The 22,554-nt window shown below is 47.9% G+C and overlaps 1 protein-coding gene across 2 annotated transcripts in view; it reads left to right on the forward strand.

Annotated features, from left to right (window-relative positions):
• SEC31B (SEC31 homolog B, COPII coat complex component) overlaps window positions 1–22,466 on the forward strand; it is a 31,858-nt gene extending 9,392 nt beyond the window's left edge. Inside the window, exons 9-26 of one of the 2 annotated variants that reach the window (XM_014956341.1) lie at window positions 1,063–1,215; window positions 2,050–2,280; window positions 4,113–4,187; window positions 4,790–4,873; window positions 5,654–5,765; window positions 6,519–6,697; window positions 7,343–7,469; window positions 8,718–8,863; window positions 10,080–10,253; window positions 10,839–11,027; window positions 11,469–11,682; window positions 12,302–12,628; window positions 13,674–13,712; window positions 16,556–16,611; window positions 17,811–17,957; window positions 18,370–18,486; window positions 19,783–19,854; window positions 20,591–22,466. In XM_014956341.1, coding sequence (XP_014811827.1) covers window positions 1,063–1,215; window positions 2,050–2,280; window positions 4,113–4,187; window positions 4,790–4,873; window positions 5,654–5,765; window positions 6,519–6,697; window positions 7,343–7,469; window positions 8,718–8,863; window positions 10,080–10,253; window positions 10,839–11,027; window positions 11,469–11,682; window positions 12,302–12,628; window positions 13,674–13,712; window positions 16,556–16,611; window positions 17,811–17,957; window positions 18,370–18,486; window positions 19,783–19,854; window positions 20,591–20,770 — 2,622 coding nt within the window. In that variant the 3' untranslated portion in view covers window positions 20,771–22,466. The remainder of the gene's footprint in view (window positions 1–1,062; window positions 1,216–2,049; window positions 2,281–4,112; window positions 4,188–4,789; window positions 4,874–5,653; window positions 5,766–6,518; window positions 6,698–7,342; window positions 7,470–8,717; window positions 8,864–10,079; window positions 10,254–10,838; window positions 11,028–11,468; window positions 11,683–12,301; window positions 12,629–13,673; window positions 13,713–16,555; window positions 16,612–17,810; window positions 17,958–18,369; window positions 18,487–19,782; window positions 19,855–20,590) is intronic. The other variant, XM_014956342.1, reaches the window with a different exon arrangement.
• Window positions 22,467–22,554: the final 88 nt, after the last annotated feature.

The following is a 22,554-nucleotide window of genomic DNA, read 5'->3' on the forward strand; positions in this document are numbered from 1 at the left end:
TAGGAGATTAAGGATTTATTTAACCCAGGGAGAATTTTCTTTATGTCCATTCTTAGTGTGCACGTGCCGCACTTCCACTCTTCAAAACTGGAGAATGGTGGGGTAGAGTGATTCCTCGATAAATAGAACAGCAAGTAAGAACAAAAATAGGAGGAGATAATTACAGTGATGGAGGCGGGGAGTTCATGACCAAAAGAACTCTTTTCTGTGGATTCCACAGACAGAAACTCTGTTGAAGACCTGGTGGTTGATGTTACCTGTATCCTGGTAGCATGTGTTTATTTTTTGAAGGTTTAGGGTGATGGATCTGTTTTCTCCCAGGAAAGGCTGGAAAAACAAAAGATGTAGTTCTTTCCTGTGATTTTTTGTTTGGCAACTTTAGCTTGATGAGCCTCGTGTTGCTTCTTTTCAGGTATGCTGTGTTTTGGAGCTCTGCCCTATGATCCAGTCAAACTTGAACAGGGTTATCTCTAAGCAAACAACACATCTATGCCAACGATGTTAAAAATTAAGAATGCTTATGAACAGCACTGTGTGTGTGTGCCCTCACTGGCTTCCTAAATGTCAGAAATCCAGATCAGAGGCCCCTTTTGACACACTCTCGTCTAAGCAAGAAAGTCTGGAGAGATTATTTCACCAGCCTCCTCTAAGCTATAAAAACTCAAGACAGTCCTTAAAACTGACCCCTTTGAAAGACCCCAGCGACAGAAGGGGAGTCAGCATTCCTCTGTGAGCACAACAAGGAATAAGTTGTACAACTTTCCACCATATGTTGTCACTGTCTTGCATAAAACGAGTTGTTTTGTAACTCTTGTGTTTATGAGCTGGGTGCTAGGCCAGGCAGTGTTTGTTGGGGAGTTTGCATCTTGCTAAGGGAAAATTACTTGAAAAAAAACTCTCAAGGTGAAGCTTTCTTGAGAAATAATTTCTGGAACTGTTTGGAAATGCCGTTTGTCTCACATAGAGGCTTGGTGGTGTTCCAGGAAGAGGTGCTGTCATAGCCTTTTTCTTCATCAGCAGGAAAAGTAACTAATTCAGAAAGCAATTTCCATCTGATTCTAGATCTCTTCCTCCTTCAACAACCTGGATCCCTTTGGCACCGGGCAGATCCTTCCTCCCCTGCAGGTGCCAGAACAAGTAGCTCAGACCACCTTGATTCCACCATTGAAGAGGCCACCCAAGTGGATTCGCAGACCTGTGGGGGTTTCCTTTGCAGTAAGTGAACGGAGCTTCTTTAATTTAAAATGTGATAGATGTGGTGTCTTGTGACACAGTCCTTGTCTTTGACTAGAGAAACCTTTTAATCTTCCTGTTGGTAGTTTTTTTTAAATGCCTGTTTAAGGTGCAGTGTGGTGTCCCATGGAGCAAAGCTCTTTTGCTTAACGTTCATATATATTTCCAACAATGGAGATCCTGTAACAGAGAATGGGAGGTTATAAGTATGAAGCTCTTTTCCTTAACGTTCATATATATTTCCAACAAGAGAGAGTCCTGTAACAGAGAATGGGAGGTTATAAGTAAGAATTAACAAAGCTAAGGAAGACTCATAAATGCATGTCACACAAAAGGGTGTGTCATGCATTCCCTTTCTCCGCTGTCTCTCCTTCCTATCCAGGTATTTAATTTTCTTCACCTCCTTGCTCCTAAATCGAAAGGCTGAACTGTTCTTTTAGCCTGTGGCTTGACTTGTTATCTGTCTGTCCAGTGCCTGCCATTCACAGGATAGTTTTTATCACTGCAGCCTGCCTCTCTGTGTCTGAAAAGAACAGAGAGTTCCAAATGGTGCTTTTTCCTCTGTTCCTGTCTGGCATTTGCAATCGGCGAGGCCTGATAACTGTGACACTTATGTGCTATCAGCCTTCAGCTGAAGGACTTGTGACGTGGACTCCCTTGGTGTCCCTACCACCCATACACATTAAACAGTGTAGGTTCCTTGTGACCACACCTGGAGCTTGAGTCCACCTTGCTGAATGAAGAGCAAAGTGAGTTGCTGTTACTTTGGTTGACAAGAATGCTCACTGTCTTAATGTCTCCCTCTCTCTTTCTCAGTTTGGAGGAAAACTCATTTCCTTTGGACTTACCAAAGCTCCTGGACAGCAAATGCAGCAGGCTTACCCACACCAGGTCTTCATCAGTCAAGTCACCACTGAAACTGAATTCCTGCTCCGATCCAGAGAACTGCAGATGGCCTTGCAGTCAGGGAACCTCCTCGATTACTGCCAGGGCAAGATCCAGACAGCCAAGTTGCCATTTGATGAGAACCTTTGGAACTTTTTGAAGGTAGGATGTCTGTGGTGAAACACAGAGGTCAGTTCTTTTATGGTCCTGGGATGGAATGTGTGCATTATGGTCCTCTCTAGCCCTTCATATTCCTGTTCTTTAAGATATAAAATGGAATGGAATAGGCTAGTTAGTTATTTGTCTAAAGAAAAGGTTTTGCAGTTGAGGTCTTGGAGGTTGCCTCATTTTTCAGTAGGAATGGCCTTTTTCGTGGACTCATTTGGACTTCCTAGCAAGGAATTTCTCATCTCAACCCACAGCGAAGTTACCTGTGGCGCTTTACTGTTATTATTTCTCAAAACAAAGTCCAAGTGCATAATGAGATTCCCCAGTAAAGTGGTGGCATGAGGACTGACTGTAGCCCTACAGGGGAAGATGGTTTCATTCACAATTTGGTAGTATGAAGGAGTTCAGTAATGAGGAGTGGCCACCTTTCTGGAGGGGCAGGCTTAGCCTTGGTGGTGTTTTACGGATACTGACAGGCAGACTCTGTGTGGGGCAAAATATTTGGGATCTTGTTTGTATTTTCAGACAGTCCAGTGACAGGACAAAGGGCAACAGGCACAAACTTTGAATATAGGAAGTTCCGCCTAAACATGAGGAGGAACTTCTTTCCTGTGAGGGTGGCAGAGCCCTGGAAGAGGCTGCCCAGAGAGGTGGTGGAGTCTCCTCTGGAGACGTTCCAAACCCACCTGGACACGTTCCTGTGCAACCTGCTCTGGGTGACCCTGCTCTGGCAGGGGGTTGGAGTGGATGATCTCCAGAGGTTCCTTCCAACCCCATATCATTCTGTGATTGGATTTGCATGGGGAATCATCTCTTTTGAACAGGATGGCCAGGTCTTGTCTAGGTGGTGACAGGTCTCCATTGGATTTGCACGGGGAGTCATCTCTCTTGAACAGGATGGCCATGTCTTGTCTAGGTGGTGACAGGTCTCCATTTCAAGAGTCATTGTAGCAGTGTCTTCAGCTGCGTTGGATGAGATATGCCAAACTGTCCTTCTAGTGAATTTTCATAATCCAGCTGGCCCATGGTCCTGTGAGACCACTCCAGCACATACAAGTTCTGTTACTATTGATTGTCTTGAACTACAAAATAAGTTCCTGTACAAAAGACTGTCCTGCACAACCACTTCTGCATCTGCAAGAGCAGTTTCTAGTGACTGTTTACAAGTATCTTATCCACGTACAGTTTGATCAGTTCTGTCGTAAGAACAGCCTGGGACTTCCTGAGACAGATCCTCCTCGCAGAATGTTAATCATGATTAAAGCATACAAATAACACCTGTCAGTTAGGCGGTGTGGAAATCTCTGGGACTGTCTGAAATCTCCACCCAGGGAGCTTCTGCAACAATTAGTTAACTAATTTTTGCGAAGCCAGCTAGGAGTTCAAGGCAGACACCTCGTCTCCGTTTTGTCCGGACTCAAATCAGTTCATCTCTCTATGCAGAGATTAATTTGGCAATTCGTGGACCATCCAGGAGATTAATGACTGAGTACACCAAGTATGTGTACAGTCATAGCCCTGATATGCAGTTGTACCTCAGTTGTAACTATGTGACAAACTTAAATTTCACCCTTTTATCGTGACTTTTATCACAACTTAAATTCCATAGATTTTCCCAGTCGTCACTAGGTGGACTTGTCATAGTTGAGATTTAAATTCCTTCGATTTTCCCACAGTCGTCACTAGGTGGACTTGTCATAGTTGAGCTCCTTATCTATAAACTGAGTCTAAACTAAGCTTTGCAGAAGCAGCCAACCCTTGGCAGGATGTAGATGTCTAGGATTTTACATGTTTTCATGTCTTTTTCAATATCCTTTGGGACTCAGGTGAATCTGGAGCAGGAGTCCAGGACTAAACTCCTCAAGCTGCTGGGCTACAATAAGGAGGATCTGCAAAAGAAGGTAAGGGGTCTTTCCAGTAGAGAAAAACCTTTACAAGGTTTTTGAGACTAAAGCTCCTGCAGGAGAGTTCTAGGCTCCCTGCTGGAAATGAGTGAGTGATCTCACAGCACACAAAATACCAAACTATGACATTTCAGCGAAGAGGCACCTTGAGTATCCCCCATTAAAAAGCAAATGTGGGCATTTTTTAAGGGTATAACTGTAGCTGTACTGCATGAAACCCAAAAGGAGCCCAGTTATCTTGTTTTGAGGTGTTGGTGCTCTGGGAAGCATATAACAACAGTGCAATTGTGAGAGCTTCTCCCTGGCATCCAGCTCTCTGCATCTCAGGGGATTCCTCAGCCAGAAAGAAGGTGACAGATGAAGACAGTCTGGCCATAGCAGTGATGGAGCTGCAGGGGAGGAAACTCTTGCAGCAGCATGGACAATCCTCTGAGAAGGATAACTAACCTCTGACAGGCAGCCAGCCAGGAATAGGGAGAGGTGTGGAACTTTTCCAAACAGGTGAAAGAGCTGGGGGAATTGTGTCCGGGGTTTGCCAGTCACTTGGTGGCTTGTAACTTTGAGAGGGGCTTCGCTCTGAATGTCTGTTACTTTCCTAGATTGCCTCGTGTCTGAGTAATGGGATCCCAGATAAACAGCCCCTTCCTGAGGGAGATGAGACAAACGCTGCGCAGCCGGATCAGGTATGTCCCGGACATCCTGCCAATCTGGGAGAGCAGGGAAGGAACGGGAAGGTTTCATTCAGACCCTCACAGGGTCAGACCAAACGGTCCCTTCTGGCTTTAAAACAAATCAGGGAGTGATGAAGAGGGAGTCCTGGCTGTTAACACTGCGAGGAGGCTTTGCTTCACCAGCGCTGATTTCTTCAGCGGTACAATTAGCCTCACCCCAGCTTAACTTCATGCTCCAGTTCTGGATTTCCTCTCTGAAGCTTCTGCTGTGGTATTTCTTTTGCATTTCTTTCCCTTTCACTTCTATCCTTTGAAACGTGTTCTCATGGAATTTGGGGATGTCCCTCTTCGGATGCCTCCCAAGGCCTGATTCACCACATGCTGTAAATTTTGCTCTTCTAAGGTATCTAAAACTGCTACGCTCAAATCAATAATCTTCTTCACAAACCTTAAACACTCGCTGAGATATTCTAGGGATAGCAGTTGTGTCCTGCATTTCAGTAGAGCACCGAGCATGGCTGTGATCCCACCTCTTAATTCCAGATATCACTTGTTGGGCTTGTCTCTGTTCCATCCATAATTATTCAGCTTTGCTCAAGAGCTGGCAGTTGAGTTGATGAACACTGGCCACCAACACTGTTGACGTTGCATGGTGGATTTCCAAGTTGAAATCAGATTTGTATAAGCAACCTGATGGAGAGGAGCCCCATCCCACCCTCTAGTCCATTAAACCATTTTGGGCAGGATCTGTGTGTTCAATGAATTAATTGACTTCTTGCACTCTTTGCACAGCTTTTGGTAAATTCCAGTGATGATGATGTAGCTGCTGTTTCCTCCTCTTCAGCCTTTTTCGACAACCTCGTCCCACAGAATATGAGCACGTTGGAGATTCCTGTCACAGAAGGTATGTTGCATGAAATATGTTTCTGCGCTCTTAGGAAAAGGAGAGAGGAGGGAAAACCAGAAAATCGGAGAGATCAAGGAGAATCTGGTCCACTTCAGCAGATGGATACTTCTAAAAGACATGACCTATCCCAGTGTCATGTGGCATCTCTCAGCATCATGCAAAGAAATACTCTTTGCAGATAAGAGACCCGTTAAAAATATAAACACATCTTCTAGATGATGGAAGACTTCATGTCAAGTCAGAGGATTTTTTTTAAAGTGCAAAACCTGATTTGACTTTCTAAATCTTCTTTTAGCTGGGCTTCCCTGTTTTTTTACTGCTTAGTTTTTAAAACGAGCAACCTGAGCGCACCTGGGTGATGCCCCTGTGGGTTGACTCTGCTTCTCACCCCTGTAGATACGGACGGACTCATCAGCCAGAGAGACCAAGGAGAATCTGGTGCACTCCAGCAGATGGATACTTCTAAAAGACATGACCTATCCCAGTGTCACGTGGCATCTCTCGGCATCATGCAAAGAAATACTCTTTGCAGATAAGAGACCCGTTAAAAATATAAACACATCTTCTAGATGATGGAAGACTTCATGTCAAGCCAGAGGAGTTTTTTTAAAGTGCAAAACCTGATTTGACTTTCTAAATCTTCTTTTAGCTGGGCTTCCTTGTTTTTTTACTGCCTAGTTTTTAAAGTGAGCGGCTTCAGCGCACCTGGGTGATGTCCCTGTGGGTTGACTCTGCTTCTTACCCCTGTAGATACGGACGGACTCATCAGCCAAGCCCTGCTTTTGGGGAATTTTGAGAGTGCTGTGGAGCTGTGCATGCGGGCAGAGCGCTTTGCTGATGCCATCATCTTGGCTATAGCTGGTGGGGAGAACCTCCTGAAGGAGACCCAGAAGCGCTACTTTGCCAAGCGTAAGACCAAGCTCTCCCTGGTAAGTGACAGTTTTGTGCACCCTCTGAGCAGGGGAAGGTGTGTGATATCTTGGCAGGTGTTTGAATGTGTGTGGAAATACTTTGGCAGAAAGTAGAATGTTAGCAGAGTCTGTGCATCTCCTCTTGGCTAGACATTTACTCTCATTTCTTGGTATTTTTATGACAACTTCATGTTGCCCATCTAGCACGCCTGTGTTTTCTGTTCCTGTCTTTTAATCTTCTGCTTCAGCTCCCGATGCTTGTAACCTTTGACATGTATTACCCTTTCACAGCTCTGCTCAGAAGGTCCTACTTTATTAATAAACAAATGAGGTAGCGTAACAGGGGTCGGGGTATCAACACTATATTCCCACTATAATAGCTGCTCTGTAACAGGGTGTGTGTTAGATCTTTAGTCTTGCCTAGTGTGCCTGTTTCCATATTCTTTTAAGTGCTTTGTTGGGCTTTTTTACTTTCTTTAGCAGAACTTAGTTCCAATTACTGTTAATATTGGGGTGCTGAGATTAAGGGACCTCAATGTACAGTGAGGTCATTGCTGCAGAGGGGGAAGTGTGCCTTGAAAGTGAGCTCTCCCTCTGGGTGCCCTTAAACATTCAGCTTATCTTTGTCCTCAGTGACCAACAGGCCTTCTCCTTCCTTTACAGCTGCTTTCCTCCATCGTGCAGCAGAACTGGCAAGACATCGTTTGCACGTGTGATCTACAGAGCTGGAAGGAGGCACTGGCCATCTTGTTAACATACTCCAAGCACGAGGACTACACTCAACTCTGTGGTATGCAGCCTACTACGTTCTGATACGTATGATTTGGGGGTAGATTTAGACTAGATATAAGGAAGAAAGTTTTCATAATGAGGGTGGTGAAACACTGGAACAGGTTACCCAGAGAGGTGGTAGATGCCCCATCCCTGGAAACATTCAAGGTCAGGTTGGATGGGGCTCTCAGCAACCTGATCTAGTTGAAGATATTCCTGCAGATATTTCTAGGTGACTTCTAAAGGTCCCTTCCAATTCAAACTGTTCTGTGATTGATCCAGTTTCCCTCAGGGGAGGGCAAGGGGATATTTATTGTTTTATTCTGGGGAGAAAGGAATTTCCTTGGCAGTAAAAGGTCAGGTGGCTTCACTCCATCTGAAAGAGTTTTACCATTCTGGCACATTCCCCTCCCTGTTAAGCTCAGAAACGGGGGTTAATGAATGTTTGATGGGTTCAGTGGTTTCCTCAGTCCTGTTAATAGTCCAGCATGATTGTTATGAGAGTCAGAGTTAGCCAACGATCTAGTGACTGAACCTGCTGAAGTTACTCACGTTCCTTAGCTGGGAACTAGTTCCTGGCTGATGGGAGCAGCTCTGTGCTGTTGGAGAAATGCCAGCATTTTAAACAAGTAAAGTGACACAACTTGAAATGCCAGAAAACATGACATCTTTTACAGAGCACGTTGTAAGGGTGGAAAGTGGCAGTGGTGATAGTGAGACAGCTCCAGCTCACCTTTATCTCCAAGCATTTGCTAAACATTGACAACTACCAGATTAATAACTGTTCCTGATTCTGGACACTGCTGTTGCCTGGAGATTCCCACACCTCTTTGGGAAAAAAAAAAAGTGTTGGATTTTTTAATCTGCCATTTTTAAGAGTTTTTCTTTTTTGTAGGTCTGGGCAGATATAAAAAAAAAAAGGCAGGTATATATAAAAATTACTTCTTTTTTCAACCAAGTTGGCTTTGGGATTCCTCAATGATGCCCATTTCTCTGTGTTACCCAAAAATTAGGTGCAGATCCAAAGCTGTCACATAAAAAAATTAGCAGGTATATATAAAAATTCCTTCTTTTTTCAACCAAGTTGGCTTTGAAATTCCTTAATGATGCCCATTTCTTTGTGTTTTCCAAAAATTAGGTGCAGATCCAAAGCTGTCAACACCTTTTCACGCCAAGTTGGAGTAGGATTGCTAAGAGATGAGCACTGGGGTTAATGAGCTCCTCAAAAGCAGTGTGTTAAGTGTTGGCTGTATTTCTTTCCCTCTAGACATGCTGGGTGCCCGCCTGGAGTCGGAGGGAGATGCAGCCCTGTCTGATGATGCCTGCCTCTGCTATATCTCATCGGGCAACGTGGAGAGGCTGGTGGAGTGCTGGGTGAAGAACCACGAGACCTCATCACCCCTTGCCCTGCAGGTACAGATGCTATAATGTTGGTTTTTAACTTCTCTTTAGCCCAGATCTGTTTGCTTTAGCCCATCAAACACGGTATCTGGCTTCCAGCAGACAGTGGAGACCTGTTTGTAGTCACCAACCTGTCTCTTTTTAGCATAGATGAGGGGCTAAGGGAGACTTGCACCCTTAAATGTTAAGGGTTTGTGTGTTTAGAGAGTACTTACTACATTGCACAGCAATGGACAGGAGTTACAGCCTACCTGCTTGTCCTTGTATACTTATGTCATCTCTGAGCTTCATTTTAGTCCCAGAAGTTCAGCCTCTACCTGTTTTCTTACTGGGAGTTGCCTGGGAGTAGATTTGCTGCTGTGCTTCTCATGTCTAACTGTAATCTGGCTGTACCTTCTAGAGTAAGAACCTTCAGAACAGCCTCTGGCAAAATAAAATAAAGTCTATACTATTCCCCCTGCAAGGAGAATGATTCCACACGGGAAATCATAGCTTGCAGATGAATCAGGGCTTCTAAGTCAGTTTTGTTACCTGCCTGTTTCACTCAAACCAGTCCAGGCTGAGTCACTAAAGCCTGTTGATTTCTCCAGTTGCTAGAATGAACCAGACAGGTCTTCCACTTGGATATCTGCAGATAATGCCATCTGCTAAAGAGTTCCCTGGTTTTGTAGCCCCACTAGTGAGTAACAGCAGCAAAGAAGCATCTTCAGCATTCCTGGTTATGTTTGAAACTGGCTTCCTCCCAGATATCAGCCAATGATGCATAAACCATTCTACAGATATAAGCGTTGCTTTGATTTCTAGGAGTTGAAGGAGCTTTGAGTAACTAAAATCCTGGTCTGTTTCTCAGCAGTAGTAGTTTTTCCCTAGTGAATTTCTCCTGGTATAATTTTCATCCTTTCTCTTCCAAGCTGAAAGCTTAGAACTCCCAGAGTTAGTAACTTCCTAGTAAAAAGATCACAGTTGATTGGAAAGTCCTTGTGGCTTCTGATTTTCTTTTTTTTCCCTTACTGTAAAAGTAGCAGCATCAGGGTTTGCTTCCTGGTTTTTCTCCACAAAATGCAGCTGAGGAAATGGTGACCAGTGGTAGGATCTGGCCTAGAGTGGAGTAACTTCTGTTTGTGCTGGACCCATTATCAGACCTTGTGGTGTCTCAGGGTGAGACGGACCAGGAAAGCAATTCAGATTCTGAAAGGTCTAATTTCTTCCCTCCTCCTGGTTTATTCAGGACCTCATAGAGAAGGTGATGGTGCTGAGCAGGTCCATCGAGATGCTCCGAGGCACAGCAGGACCGGCACCGGGCCCTGTCTTGGCAGAACGAATCACCCAATATGCCAGTCTCCTGGCATCACAGGGATGCTTGGCAGCTGCCATGAATTACCTGCCCAGCAGCTCCAAAGAGGTGAGTGGGAAATGGGTTGTTGTGGGAAAGAGTAAAAATGGGGAAAAAATGATACTTTGTACGAGAGAGTGCTTGGGTTTTCACGTGCATCAGGACTTAAGGTTTCACCTTAATTATGATAACTTGAGAGCAGAGGTCTGGGTGGTTTTTTTTCTAGGACACAGCTTTTATCTTAGTTTAGTTTTTCTTTGTATTGCCTTTGATTCAGGGAAAAGGAAGGGAGCTGTAGAACTGTAAAACAGTTCCTGGAGAACAACAGTGGGAAGCAGCTCTCTGGGGGGAAGCTGCTTCTATTTCTAAAACTACCTGGTAGAGGAAAGGAATGGGGAGGTCACCTTGTAGTTTAAAACAATCTAGTGCCCAAATGTGGTCAGAGGCTGGGGAGGGAAAAATCTAAAGATTTGGGGAAGGATCAGTGCAACTTCATCGGCCTGGGAATGTGGCAGGTGACATCCCAGATTGTCACTAACTGTTGGTTTTTTCCTGGTGGCTGTTGGGGAAATGATTAGTTTTAGATGTTGATGCTCAGTTTACCTTCCATTCGAGGCTCTCAAGGCACATCTCCTAAAGCCTAGTTTGTTTCAGCTCCTGATTGAACAGCTTCGAGACCGTCTTTTCCATGCTCAAGGAGAAAATGTGGGTGACCAGCAGCCACCCCCTTTTCCCTACACTCGTGTCAACGTAGGTGGTGTTAAACACGCAACTCCAGCAGCCAAGGGTGGTTCCACCCCTGAAGGAGCAGCCCACAAAACAGGACCCAGACACCCAGAGAAGGTAGGTCTTATGCTCAGGTGTTCATGGCTTGGGGAGAGGGAGGAAGGTTGCTGGGTTGTGGAAGGCATATGAAGTAACGTGAGATGATGCAGGTTGCAGGCATTGAGGAACCCTCAGTGATGTCCTTCACTGGAGCCAACGCAACCTCTGTGATAATCCAAAAGTAGGTTGTCTGGCATCTTTTCACAAGGAGTCACTGGCTCCTGAGGACTAATCCTTGTGAGAGCTGGAGAATATCCTGAAGAGTGTGGTGCCCAGCTTGTTGGGCAGGTGATGTGGTGGGAAAGGCCTTTAACCTGATCCACCCAGGGCACTGAGAGCTGCAGCATCTTCTCTTGCCTGAGAAGTGACAGGGGTAGAAACAGTCTCTGCCTGTATGTGCATGGACATGACTGTGTCGGCCATTTGCAATTTTTTTGTTGTTTTTTTTTTTAATTGCAGCCCAACTATCAGACATCATTCACCCCTTCAGCACCTTCTCAGCCTTCAGTGCCTTCCCTCTTCCCACCTCAGCCAGTGCCAGCGGTGTCCATGGCTCCTCACCACGTTACCCCTCCCCAGGCCAGCACGGGTCCACAAACAAGCATCTATTCCAGAGGGCCACCATACCCACCCTACAACCTGGGCTTGGTTCCAGCAACCATCTCAGCGCCAGGTGAGCATTGTCTGATGGTCATATCTGTTCTCCAGGTTTTCTTAGGCTAAAGCCTTCAGCGTGGATGGCTGCTCTACTTTCTTCCTCACAGGCCTGTTGTACTTGCAAAGAGCAACTCAGCTGCCTGAAGGACTTCTCAGTTCTTCTGGCACGTCTAGTTCTAGCAACTCTTGCTGTGCATCCACTGACATTAAGATTATATAGGGGTAGAGAAGCCACAGCTAACTTTGTGGCAGAGTTTGACTCATGTAGCCTGGGTTACAGAATCACAGAATGATATGGGGTTGGAAGGGACCTCTGGAGATCATCTAGTCCAACCCCCTGCCAGAGCAGGGTCATCCAGAGCAGGTTGCACAGGAATGTGTCCAGGTGGGTTTGGAATGTGTCCAGAGAAGGAGACTCCACCACCTCTCTGGGCAGCCTCTTCCAGGGCTCTGCCACCCTCAAAGGAAGGAAGATCCTCCTCATGTTCAGATGAAACTTCTTATGCTATGGAGGATACGCCTGGCGTGGATATTCTAGGGTATGGATTGGAGAAGGGCATAGATATGAAGGAGAGCATCAGGAGTAGTTTGCACAGAAACAAGTGATGCAGATGTGCTCTCTTTCTCATTTGTAGCCATGCCACAGCCTCAGCCGTTTGGACCAGCGGGAGTCAGACCTGTTGGTCCTGCTCCCTTCCCCAGCCAACCTTCTCTGCCAGGACAGTCCATGCCCATGACATCTCCTGCTATTCCACCACCCGGACCTGCCCTCTTCGCTCCAGCCTCAGTCCCATCATCTCAGCTTCCTGCAGCTTGTCCTCTCCCTGTGGCAAGCCAGTCTCCTCTAGGTTTCTCATCAGCACCTTTTAACTCTCCCATGAACATGGGTTACCCTCAAGGAGGTCCTGGAGCTCCATCTACTAAGCCCCTGCCAGCAGTGAGCATTCCTCCTCCTCCCACAGGTAAGTACTGCTTGTGTGGCTTGTGTCTCCAGGACACTCCTGGATGGACATGGACCTGCTGAGGTCTGGTTTGTCCCCATAAAGGCTGAATGTGGTGCTGAGGAACATTGTGCTGAGCCTTGCTGTAGTGGTGAAACACAGCAACGATGACAGTTTTGTTCAGCCTGTCCAGCTGCTCTGTCCCCCAGGTTGTGGTTATAAGGTGCTGCGTCTCTTCAGCTCCCCAGTGCACCCTGAGAAGTCACCCACTCCAGAAGCATCTGCTCTGGATCATCTGGTGGTGGTTCCCAGGGGATGCCTGGGGGAATCCTTGCTGATCTCGCCCCTGCTTAGTGTGACTTAGACAAGAAATGCATTTGAAATGCTGGGCGAGCGGGATCCTGCTTCTCTGTCCATGAGATACCCCTTGCTTAGCCTCAGGATAAAATTCCTCTGTCTGCTCTGCTCTAGTTCTCCCCCTCTTTTCCTGTTGGCATGAAGTCCCTGCCAGGGGATCACTCCTGGATTCCCTGTGTGCAGTGATCCGGACCTGGAACCTTTCTCCTCTGGGTCTGTAGCTTGAATCCAGCCCAGCTTGAGAGTACTGTGAAGTCCTTAATAGCGTGATGAAGAAAAAGAGTGGTGTTGGACCCAGTTCCCAATGGATGGGCATTCCCTCTTTCTGTTTCCCACAACATCACCACATCTGGAACTTTTTAATTCTTTATTTGTCGTCTCAGTGGACGGGTTTAGCCAGGCTGTGGAGATCCCTAACAACAAGGCTGACAATCCTTAGATATATATTTTTTTTTGAGCAGAAGCTTCTCCAAGCGTATTCTGAGGGTGAAGGAACTGAGGCTTTGAGGTTTTGTCTCCACCTGGAATCCTTTGCTGAGCTGTGTTTAACCAAGGATAGCAAATCCCACTGTGTGAAGCCTGTGGGGACTAAACATACAGGCTCTAAGATAAGGCTGGACAAATTCCTTCTGAAAAGCTTTGAGGGACATTACTCACTGTGTAAAAGCTGTTGGTGATGATGACTCTCCCAACTTGCCTTGATTTTCAGGTTTCTTCCCTTGGCTAGATCCCCACGTGGATCATGCAGGTAGTACCCAGAGAAGCCTCCAGACCTGTGGGGCAGGCAATGTTTGCTGCTTCCAGTGAAATGTGGGGCAATGTTGCTGCTTCCAGTGAAATGGGGGGTGTGTGTGTGCACGTTTTGCTATGTGTGCATGTGTGCATGATCATCGCTCTCTGTTGTTTCCTTGCATGCCTGGGGGAGCTTTACAGCTGGGGTAGGGGACGTAATTGTTCTGAGGGGTTGTTGAAAGTAAAATGACAGCACTGTACTCTTACTGATGAGTTTTTTTGGTACAGAAAGCAGGGCCTCCAGCTTTTTCCTTCACTACTTTCTTCCAGTCCTGGAGGAATTAGAGCATTCTCAGTCTCTGTGTCCCTTCAGGCAGCTGCTGGGCCAACAGGGACAGGGAAGCAGCGCCTTTTCCTTTCTTGGCTCTCTAGGCAAGAAACAGGCTGGTGGTTGAAATTCATCTCTTGTTTTCTCCCTGTTACACCCCCAGCCTTAAGCACGGCTTTACTCGTGCTTTTGCTTTCCCCAGGTGGTTTGGAAGAGGTGGGTCTCAGCATGGGCAGTGGTGAAGTAGAGCTTCCCAAGGAGACTTTGGGGAACTGAGAAGCCCTTTTGGCTTCAGTCAGAGGGCAAGGTTTGGCTTTGAATCCCAGTCCATCTGCTGGGGAAAACTCGGACTGTGGAGCTTTTCTGACTGATGCTTTGTACTGATTTCTCCCCTTGGGGTTCACTGATGATGGAGTGAAGGCTACATTGTCAGTGGGGTGAGGCTTGATGTCTTGGTTGGCCATCTCTGCACGGTGACTGCTACTTGCACCAAAGCCCATCTCCCCAGGCACAAAATATTATCTAGAGTCTCACCTTTATTTCGAAAATCTGAGTACTTGGGAGCCACTTACACCACCAAGCAAACCTTGCTGTGTGGAGTGGGACTTTGAAAAGCGGGTTGTCCCTTCAGCAGAGACACGAAAGATCCCGATGTTTCCCTGTTAAAAGAAAGATCCCTTGGAAGTTCCCTTCTCCTGGCAGCATTTACTCCCAATTTTAACAGCAGCATAAGGCATGCCCAGGTCAGCGGTGCAAACTGGCTTCCTGGAGAGGGCTTTCTTGCCTGCTATTATTGTTCTGGTTTTGCTGGGTGCTTTTCTTTAGCCTGGAAAGGGACTGTATAAGATCACTCAGTTTGACTGGCCAAACTTGCTCGTTTTGGAAATTCCCCAATGTGATCCGAACAGTGCCATGAGCACATTTTCACTAGAGCAATGAAGAGAGATCTCCACTTGTAGAAGTCCCACGCCCCCGGGGAGTGTCAGGGGCAGGGTGAAGGACAGAAACCTGTCCTGATCTCCTTTCTGCTTGGGATAATCCCTGGCTCCAGCCTGTGACTGTCTTAGTTTTTTTCTAGGACAGGCATTGCTGGAGACTGCTGTCGTGGGGTGGTGAGAAATTCTCTTTCACGAGTAGCATAGGAAAAAAAAAAAAAAAAAAATTCCAAGTTTCATCCCAGCAAAATGCAGCAGGGTCCTCTTGTCTCCTGTCTGGTGATGAAGTGCCTGCCTTACATTCTGGCTGTTTCCTGCGAGGATTCCAAGTGCCACTGGGTTGGGAAAGTGCCAGGCACTGCTAGGCCACGGGCTCGGGGGGGGCCAGCGGAGTTCTAGGGCACAGAATCCCCAAGCTAGAAAGAAGTGCCAACTTAATTAAACTGCTGATCCAAACTCATCAGAGAGCGAGTCTCGAAATCATGGGAAAAGGGAGGGCGAAAAGAGGCTGCCAGAATTTTAATAATAAAGGTAATTAAAGTAATGAAGCACCTTTTGCATCTTTCCCCTGTGATTTTTAAAGCTCGGTTCAGGATCAGTGGCTCATTAAGTGTGTCACTGAGCTCCAGCAATTCTGATATTGCCCCTTAGAATTATGCCACTTTCTCACAGATTATTCCTGTCTCACGGGCGTGAGGTTATTAACACCGGGGTGACAAAAACAGCCCAGTCTGAAGATGCAGGTATCCCTACAGGACAGCAGCAGACAAGGTTGTTGGAATTTGACCTTTGCAGAATGAAGTGTGGCCGCAAGTCTTTTGATGTCACGTTGCCTGATGGATTTTTAATTACCTGGGGTGAGGTTAGAGGCCAGGTGCCACAGAAGTGCCTACTGAGACACTCCTGTGCTCCCAAGGTATTTACTAGTTAAGTCTATTCCCTTCTAGTTGGGAAGCCAGTGAGTTTTGCTAAGCTCTGGTTCTGAACGTGATTTTAGAAGGGGAAAACTTCAACCAACCCCTAAATTTCTCTCCACTTTATCACAGCAGCCTGCATTGCTGTGGTTGCCACCATGAGGCACTCCAGTGAGCACTGATAAGAAACCATTTCTCACCCATAACAGAGCCTTCACTGTGTACACCAGCACCAAATTCTCTGTTTGGGGAGCCCCAGGAGCTCCCTGAACCCTTCTGTGCACACACACAAGCAGGTCCCAACCCAGGTTCATGCCTGACACTGATTTCTGCAGCCTCTGCAGGATGTGAAAAGATTCAGGTAGTTGCGAAAAAGCTTTCTGTGTGGGAGTGGGTGTGCGAAAGCTCCATCTGATCAGACATCACCTCCTGAAGCCTGTGCATGTACTGGGATGCTAAGAATGTAATTAAGAAACAGAAAGGGAAGCAAGAGCAGTTCTCGGCCCCTTGAGCCGGGCCTGAAATTCCTTGGTTGAAATGGTCCCCATCTGCAACGATGAGGGAATTGGAGCCACGGGCCATTTTGTTGAGGGAAGTTCCAAACCGTGCACGCAGCCATGAATTGTTGCTGTGGCCACCTTCCCAGTGTCTGACATCTGTGTCTTGTTCTCTCTCCTGACAGCTCAGGAATCCTGGACAGATCCCTCTGGTGTAAGAGGAGGCCCTCAAAAGAAAAAGGTAAGCTTTCAGCCGCGGCGTGTGGCGGTTGGTTTTTAGTCAGGGAGCTCCATGCAACGGTTGTGTTCTTATGAATGCTCCCCGTCACACTCAGCAGGTCTGGGTCTGTCTCCTTGGGCATTCCGTGTCTAACTAGGGCTGGAGTCTTCAGTCATCTTGGCCCTTTGCCATCCAGGCTCGCGTGCCGTTCTCCAGGGTGGCCATCATCTGACGTGTTTATCATCTCCAGTGCTGCATCCCCTGGTGCCGCTTCCCAGGCTGACTGCAGCTCCCTCCTTGCTAGAAATAGGGATTTCATTTTATCCCCTTGCCCACACGGGTGGGGTTTTTTTATTTTTTTTGTTGTTTTTTTGTGATAGTCTGGGGAGATCCTGCTCATCCACACCTGACAGTTGAGGGCAGCATTTCCCCTCACCAGATGCTTGTCAGAAGGCTGATAAGGCATTTCTGCTGAAAGAAAGGCGTAGCTGTGAGCTGCTTGCCATGCACTGGTTGCACTGGAGGACCTGTGAGCTGAGCATTTTTGCAACAAATGCTCTCAGTACCCCATTTCTATCACCGCTGCCCCCCGGCAGGTGTGATGAGAAGCTCCTTTGGCACCATTCCCACCCCCCCTGCTCCTCTTCTTTTAGCTTGGAACAGACTTCTCGCCCTTTTTTTTTTCTGGCAGCGTAGCTGGGAACCTGCTTCAGGCTGTGCTCACTACAACAGGATTAGCCTCTTGTTAAAGCCATCTCCTTTTGATCTAGCCCCGTCGGAGCGAATCTATCCTGACTCTCTGGCTTAGCAGGGGCACGGTGAAGTGTTTGCAAGAGGATTCTCCCCCCATGTCGTGGGATTTTCCCCAACACTTGCTCTGTTGGACACTTTACTGCTGCTAATCTCTACATTCAGGACTCGTGCCGTCGCAGAGCCGAGGCGGCTTTCTGAGGACCGCTGCTTTCAGGGGCAACGGATCTGTTTGATTGAACAATTCCTGAGGAGTTTTCTTGCTGTCTCTTTGACTGTTCATCTGGGATGCAAAAGGAAGGGCCCCATGTGGGTCAGGGGGCTGAAAGAACAAGGATGTGTTACACAGCATCTTGAGAACTGGGTGCTGTGCAATTTAGAAAGGAAGGGGAATCTGACTTTCTTTCCTTAGACTTGGTTTGCTTGATTATTTATTTACTTTTTTTCCTTTTCTTTCTTTTTGCTGACAGCTGCCTGATAAATTTACTCCTCCAGCCCCCATCACGGCTCCAGTAATGAGCCTGCCTGCTGAGACCCAGGGGATCCATCCTCAACTGTCCCGGGTGCAGGAATCTGGCCAGTCACCCCCAGGAGCACCCAAGGAAGGCAGCCTGCAGGTACCCGGAGAAAATGGGGCGTTCCACAGCCACCACCTCCTTCTCAAGTAGAAAAACAGCTAAACTTTTGAGATTCTCATTACTTGGCAGCTGCAGGGCTTGTGTTGCTCCCTAGCCCTTATAAGACATCTCTGCTTGAGTGTTAGAGGAGTTGCCAGGGTGGAAAATGATACCTGGGTACAGATGGGAGAGAGGGAGGGGGGCTGTCAGCCTGCTGGGAGTTCACAGAGGCCTGAAGCTCTACCAAGGTGTGAAGGTGATAATCTAACTCCGTGCTTCCAGGTGTTCTCTGGGTTTGCCAAGGGGTGAAATTATTTCCGTTCATAGTCGCAGGAGGGAAATCAACCTGCTCCAGCCTTTCATGCCCCTGTTACGTTCATTCAGCTGCTTCTCTCTCTTCTTCTTCTTTCAGTATCAGCAGCTACCTGTGGAGAAGGTTGAGAGGAAGGAGGTGCCCCCTGAGCACCAGGCTCTGAAGACCACGTTTGAAGGGTTGGTGCAACGCTGCTCTGCTGTGGCCACTGATCCAGTAAGTCCTCCCTTCTCTGATCTTTGGCTTTTTTGCCCTCGTAGATGTTTGACTGGTGCCTCCTCCTTTTGGTTGGGTAAAAGAGAGAAAGAGTCTTGTCCCTATAACCAGGTTAATCTCCATCTGCCTCCTTCCCTTAGGCTTGTCCATCTCTTGGGAACTGAGATGCATTCTCTAGCATTTATCCACTGCTTCATTTCATCTCTGGAGCAGTGATTCTTTCCTCCTGGCTCTTTTCTCTGAGGAAAGTAGAAGATAGACCCAACTAATTCAGCTTCCTTTTTCACTGGCTTGATCTGTAGATAGTTCCTGCAGAGCTGGTGTTACAGTATCCTCAGAGCTCAGAGGGGAAGGCTGAAATATCCTGGCTGGAAGAGAAAACCAGACGATCTTTGTGTCCAAGTGACTGTAATTCCTCCACTCCAGGCCCTGGAAAGCTGTTGCCATACATGTCACGTTGCCTGAGTGTATCAGGCCAGACTGTCTGGAAGCAGAAAAGCAGTGTTTGCAGCATCATGTTAGGTTTTTAAGTCTTCCAGGAGCTTGGGGGCACCATGAAGCCTTCCAGAATACCTCTGCTTAGTGGGTGCTGGGATGAGCACTGAGCCCAAACTGCTGTCCCAGAGTCAGACAGCTTGTGTGTAGCAGCAGCTCCCACCAGAGCTTCTATACTCAGGCCTTCTCCTTGCTGATTGCCTACAGTGGGAAGGACATTCCCTCTTTTCCTCAAGGAGACCGGGAAGTTTCCTGGACCAGAATATTTCTGCTTAGTGGGTTCTGGGATGAGCACTGAGCCCAAACTGCTGTCCCAGAGTCAGACAACTTGTGTGTAGCAGCAGCTCCCACCAGAGCTTCTGTACTCGGGCCTTCTCCTTGCTGATTGCCTAGAGTGGGAAGGATATTCCCTCTTTTCCTCAAGGAAACCAGGAAGAAGCTGTTGCTTGGGTCAGGCAGGGTGAAGCTGTCTGAATGTGGATGTTTTTCAAGCTTTGGAGGTAGTACTCTGTGCTGTGGGCTTCAAGCACTGGCAGAAGGGAGGAACACTTTCCCAGGAGATGGGAAAAGGGGGCAAAGCCAGCTTTTTGTCTTGGGGAGAGAGCATATATGTAATGTTCATGTCTATATGAGGGCACGGCGGGCTGGTGGCACAGTCCCTGCCTGGCAGAGGCTGAGATGCAGCTGAATTGTAAGATGCTGTGGGAAGAAGAGAGGAGGGACTGTGAGCAAGAGCAATGTGGGTCTGGGAGAGGTGGCTTGGAAGCTGTGGCAGAGCTAGCCCTACCTGTTTCACTCCAGAAAACCCGACGGAAGCTGGAGGACGCGCTGCAGCGGCTGGAGTGTCTGTATGAGAAGCTCCGGGAGCAGGCGGTAAGTCGATGGCCACCGTTCTCTGTGGGCCAGCTGGGTTCCTGATCCCACCTTTGCACTGGGTTGTGGGCCTTGATCCCAGTGTTACCAACACCTATCCTCTTGAGAAAGCTAGGGGAGGGCCAGACTTCATAACCTACCTTGAATCCAGCCAGCCTTATCTCATCTTCCTTCATCTTGGCCAAGACATAGCGTAAGGAAAATCTGGGAAGGTGCTTTGGGGGGGTCATTTTGCCCCCAGAAATTATATTCCAGAGTGGAATGGACAATTGGGGGTAGTTTTTAAGTGTGAACTTAGTGTAACCTCTGGCTTGGAAGCCTCTGAAACTGCCAATGCCAATTGCTGGAGGGGTAGCTATCAAGGGAAGAATCCTTTTAACACACACCCTTCTCCTGAGTATCCCTATTAGGTCTGAACAGAGACAGGATTCTGTGCTAGATGGACCTTTGACCTCCTCAGATACATCAGATATTCAATTAAGGCTGAAATGTCATTACTTGGCATCTGCATTCACTATAATCCAGGCTGGGTATTAGATTAATGTTTGTTGTGGCCTGGGAAATGGAAGGAAGAAGCAGGGTGTCCTTCCTGCTGGTGCTTGACTGTGTAGGTGCAGTTTGGTGAGGATGAGGTGGAGAAGAGGAGGTAGAGAAGAGGAGGGAAGGGTTTGGAGGGAAGTGAGGGGCTGTGTTACAGTTCTGAGCACTCTGACTCATTTCTGCTCCCTCCCCACAGCTCTCTCCAACCATCCTCATGGGTCTCCATGAAATTGCCCGCTGCATCGAGGCTAGGAACTACCAGCAGGGTCTCCTGGTTCACACCCAGGTGGTGAGCAGCAGCAGTTTCAGCGAGGTCTCTGGTTTCATGCCCATCCTGAAGGTCCTCATGACCATTGCTGGCAAGCTGAATGTGTAAAGCGTGGAGCAGCTGGAAGGGTGCACAGCGAGAACCGGTGGACTCCCTCACCCCTTGTTGTGCAGCAGGTTGTGGACTCTCCTTCTGACTCTGGAGAAGTAAGTCCGTGCCAGTGCCTGGAACTGTGCTGGCCCCATCCGCTCTCCAGACAGCCAACTGGGGCCTGGGACTCCTTGGAGACTGTTCTTACTCTCTCTTCATTTTTTTCACTAGTCTGAGGCTGCTTCCCAGCCTGGGGATCTCAATTTCGGGCTGTCCAGGTTGCACAGAATCCTCCCTCTTTCTTGTTTCCCTGGCACAAAGGGGAAACTCCTCCCTGCCTAGGCTGCCGTTGCTTGTTTGGCTTTTTATTTTTAGGAGACAAACAGGGCTGTGGCACCTGCAGTGCCACCAGGCAGAAGAGCCTCAGGCTCTGTTCCCTGCTGCAGTGTGAACTGCCTGAGTGATGGCTGGGCTCCCTGGGGACCCAACGCTGGGGTGTCCCCGCTCCCTTGGGGCTGCAGTGAGGATCTCTCCTCTGGTTCTTCCTTTCTCTTCATTCTCAGCCTTGGCTCACCCTCTCACCCCTCTGCACCCTTCTCCTGCTGCAATTAGGGCTAATACCAGCTTGCTCTGGGCTAGCTGGGGTTCTCTCTCTCTTCTTCACCCAAGTCTCCTATTAACTTCTGTCTCCCCTCCCTTCTATCTTTTCCTCCCATAAGCTGCAGGCTTGAGCCCTTTATCTTTCAGGCCCAGGGCTGGATCCAACTTCTATCTCCAGGCATTCCCCCATTCAGGAATGCTCAAAGGTTGGACTGCTCTGTGTGCTCCAGAGCCTGTTGCATCCTGGTTTTGGGCTAAAAGTCACCCTCTCCGGCTCCTGGCCTTTTTCTCTTCCTTTATATTAGTGTAGCTGGCATTTTGCCCACTGATGTTATCTAAAGGCTTCCTCCATCGGGCTTTTTGGGCAGTCACGGGGCTTTAGGAGCAGCAGGGGTTGTTCAGGTCCCATAAAGAGTCCCCTCAAGCTACTCTGACCAGTCCAGGCTGGAGCATGGGGAGACAGCTCATTGCTCCAAGTGTGGTGCAATCATTTTGCCTACAAAGGTACACACAAAGGTGGTTCTCCAAGGCCCCTTGGCACTACGGTGGTAGGAATATGCTGCAGGAGGTGATGCTGCCAGGTCTTGAGGACATGACTGCGCTGAGGTTTTTCATCACTGTGGAACTTCCTCTGGGGTAAAATAGACAAATGAAGCGTGTCTGTCCTGGGGAAGGAAGCCGGGTGGGAAGGCAGGTAGGATTTTAGGGCACATCTCTGTGTGTGTGTGTATCTTTCCCTCTCTTCCTCTGTCCTTGCCTTCCTCTCCCTCTCATCCTCTTCTGTGCTAACTGGGCAGCGTAATGGTTGGGCCCCAGCTGGGAGCCAGGCTTCTTCCCAACATCTGGCTCCAGCCAGCCCCTGCTTCCTCCGCTTTCTGCTTGAGCGACAACGCCGTCGTGGGGCTGTGGCTCAGTGACTTAAACAAATCAGGAGATTTGCTCCGCCAGGAGACTTAGGAGGGGAGAAGAATCCGAGAAAGGAGGGAGAGGACACGTCTCATTCTCTCCTTTCCAGGTCAAAGTGCCTCCTTGTTGCTGCTGTGTTGTTTCTATTGCTGCGGTTTGATGCACTGAGAGATTACAGAACAGTAAAATAAAAGCTGTGTTTTGTGATGCTGCTGGCTTTTTTTTCCATAGGTTTGGCACCTCTGCTGGCTTTTTTTTTCCATAGGTTTGGCACCTCTGGCTCCAGGAGACTTGAA

The sequence above is a fragment of the Calidris pugnax genome, unplaced genomic scaffold (genome assembly GCF_001431845.1).
Source record: "Calidris pugnax isolate Ruff unplaced genomic scaffold, ASM143184v1 scaffold196, whole genome shotgun sequence".
NCBI lineage: Eukaryota > Metazoa > Chordata > Aves > Charadriiformes > Scolopacidae > Calidris > Calidris pugnax.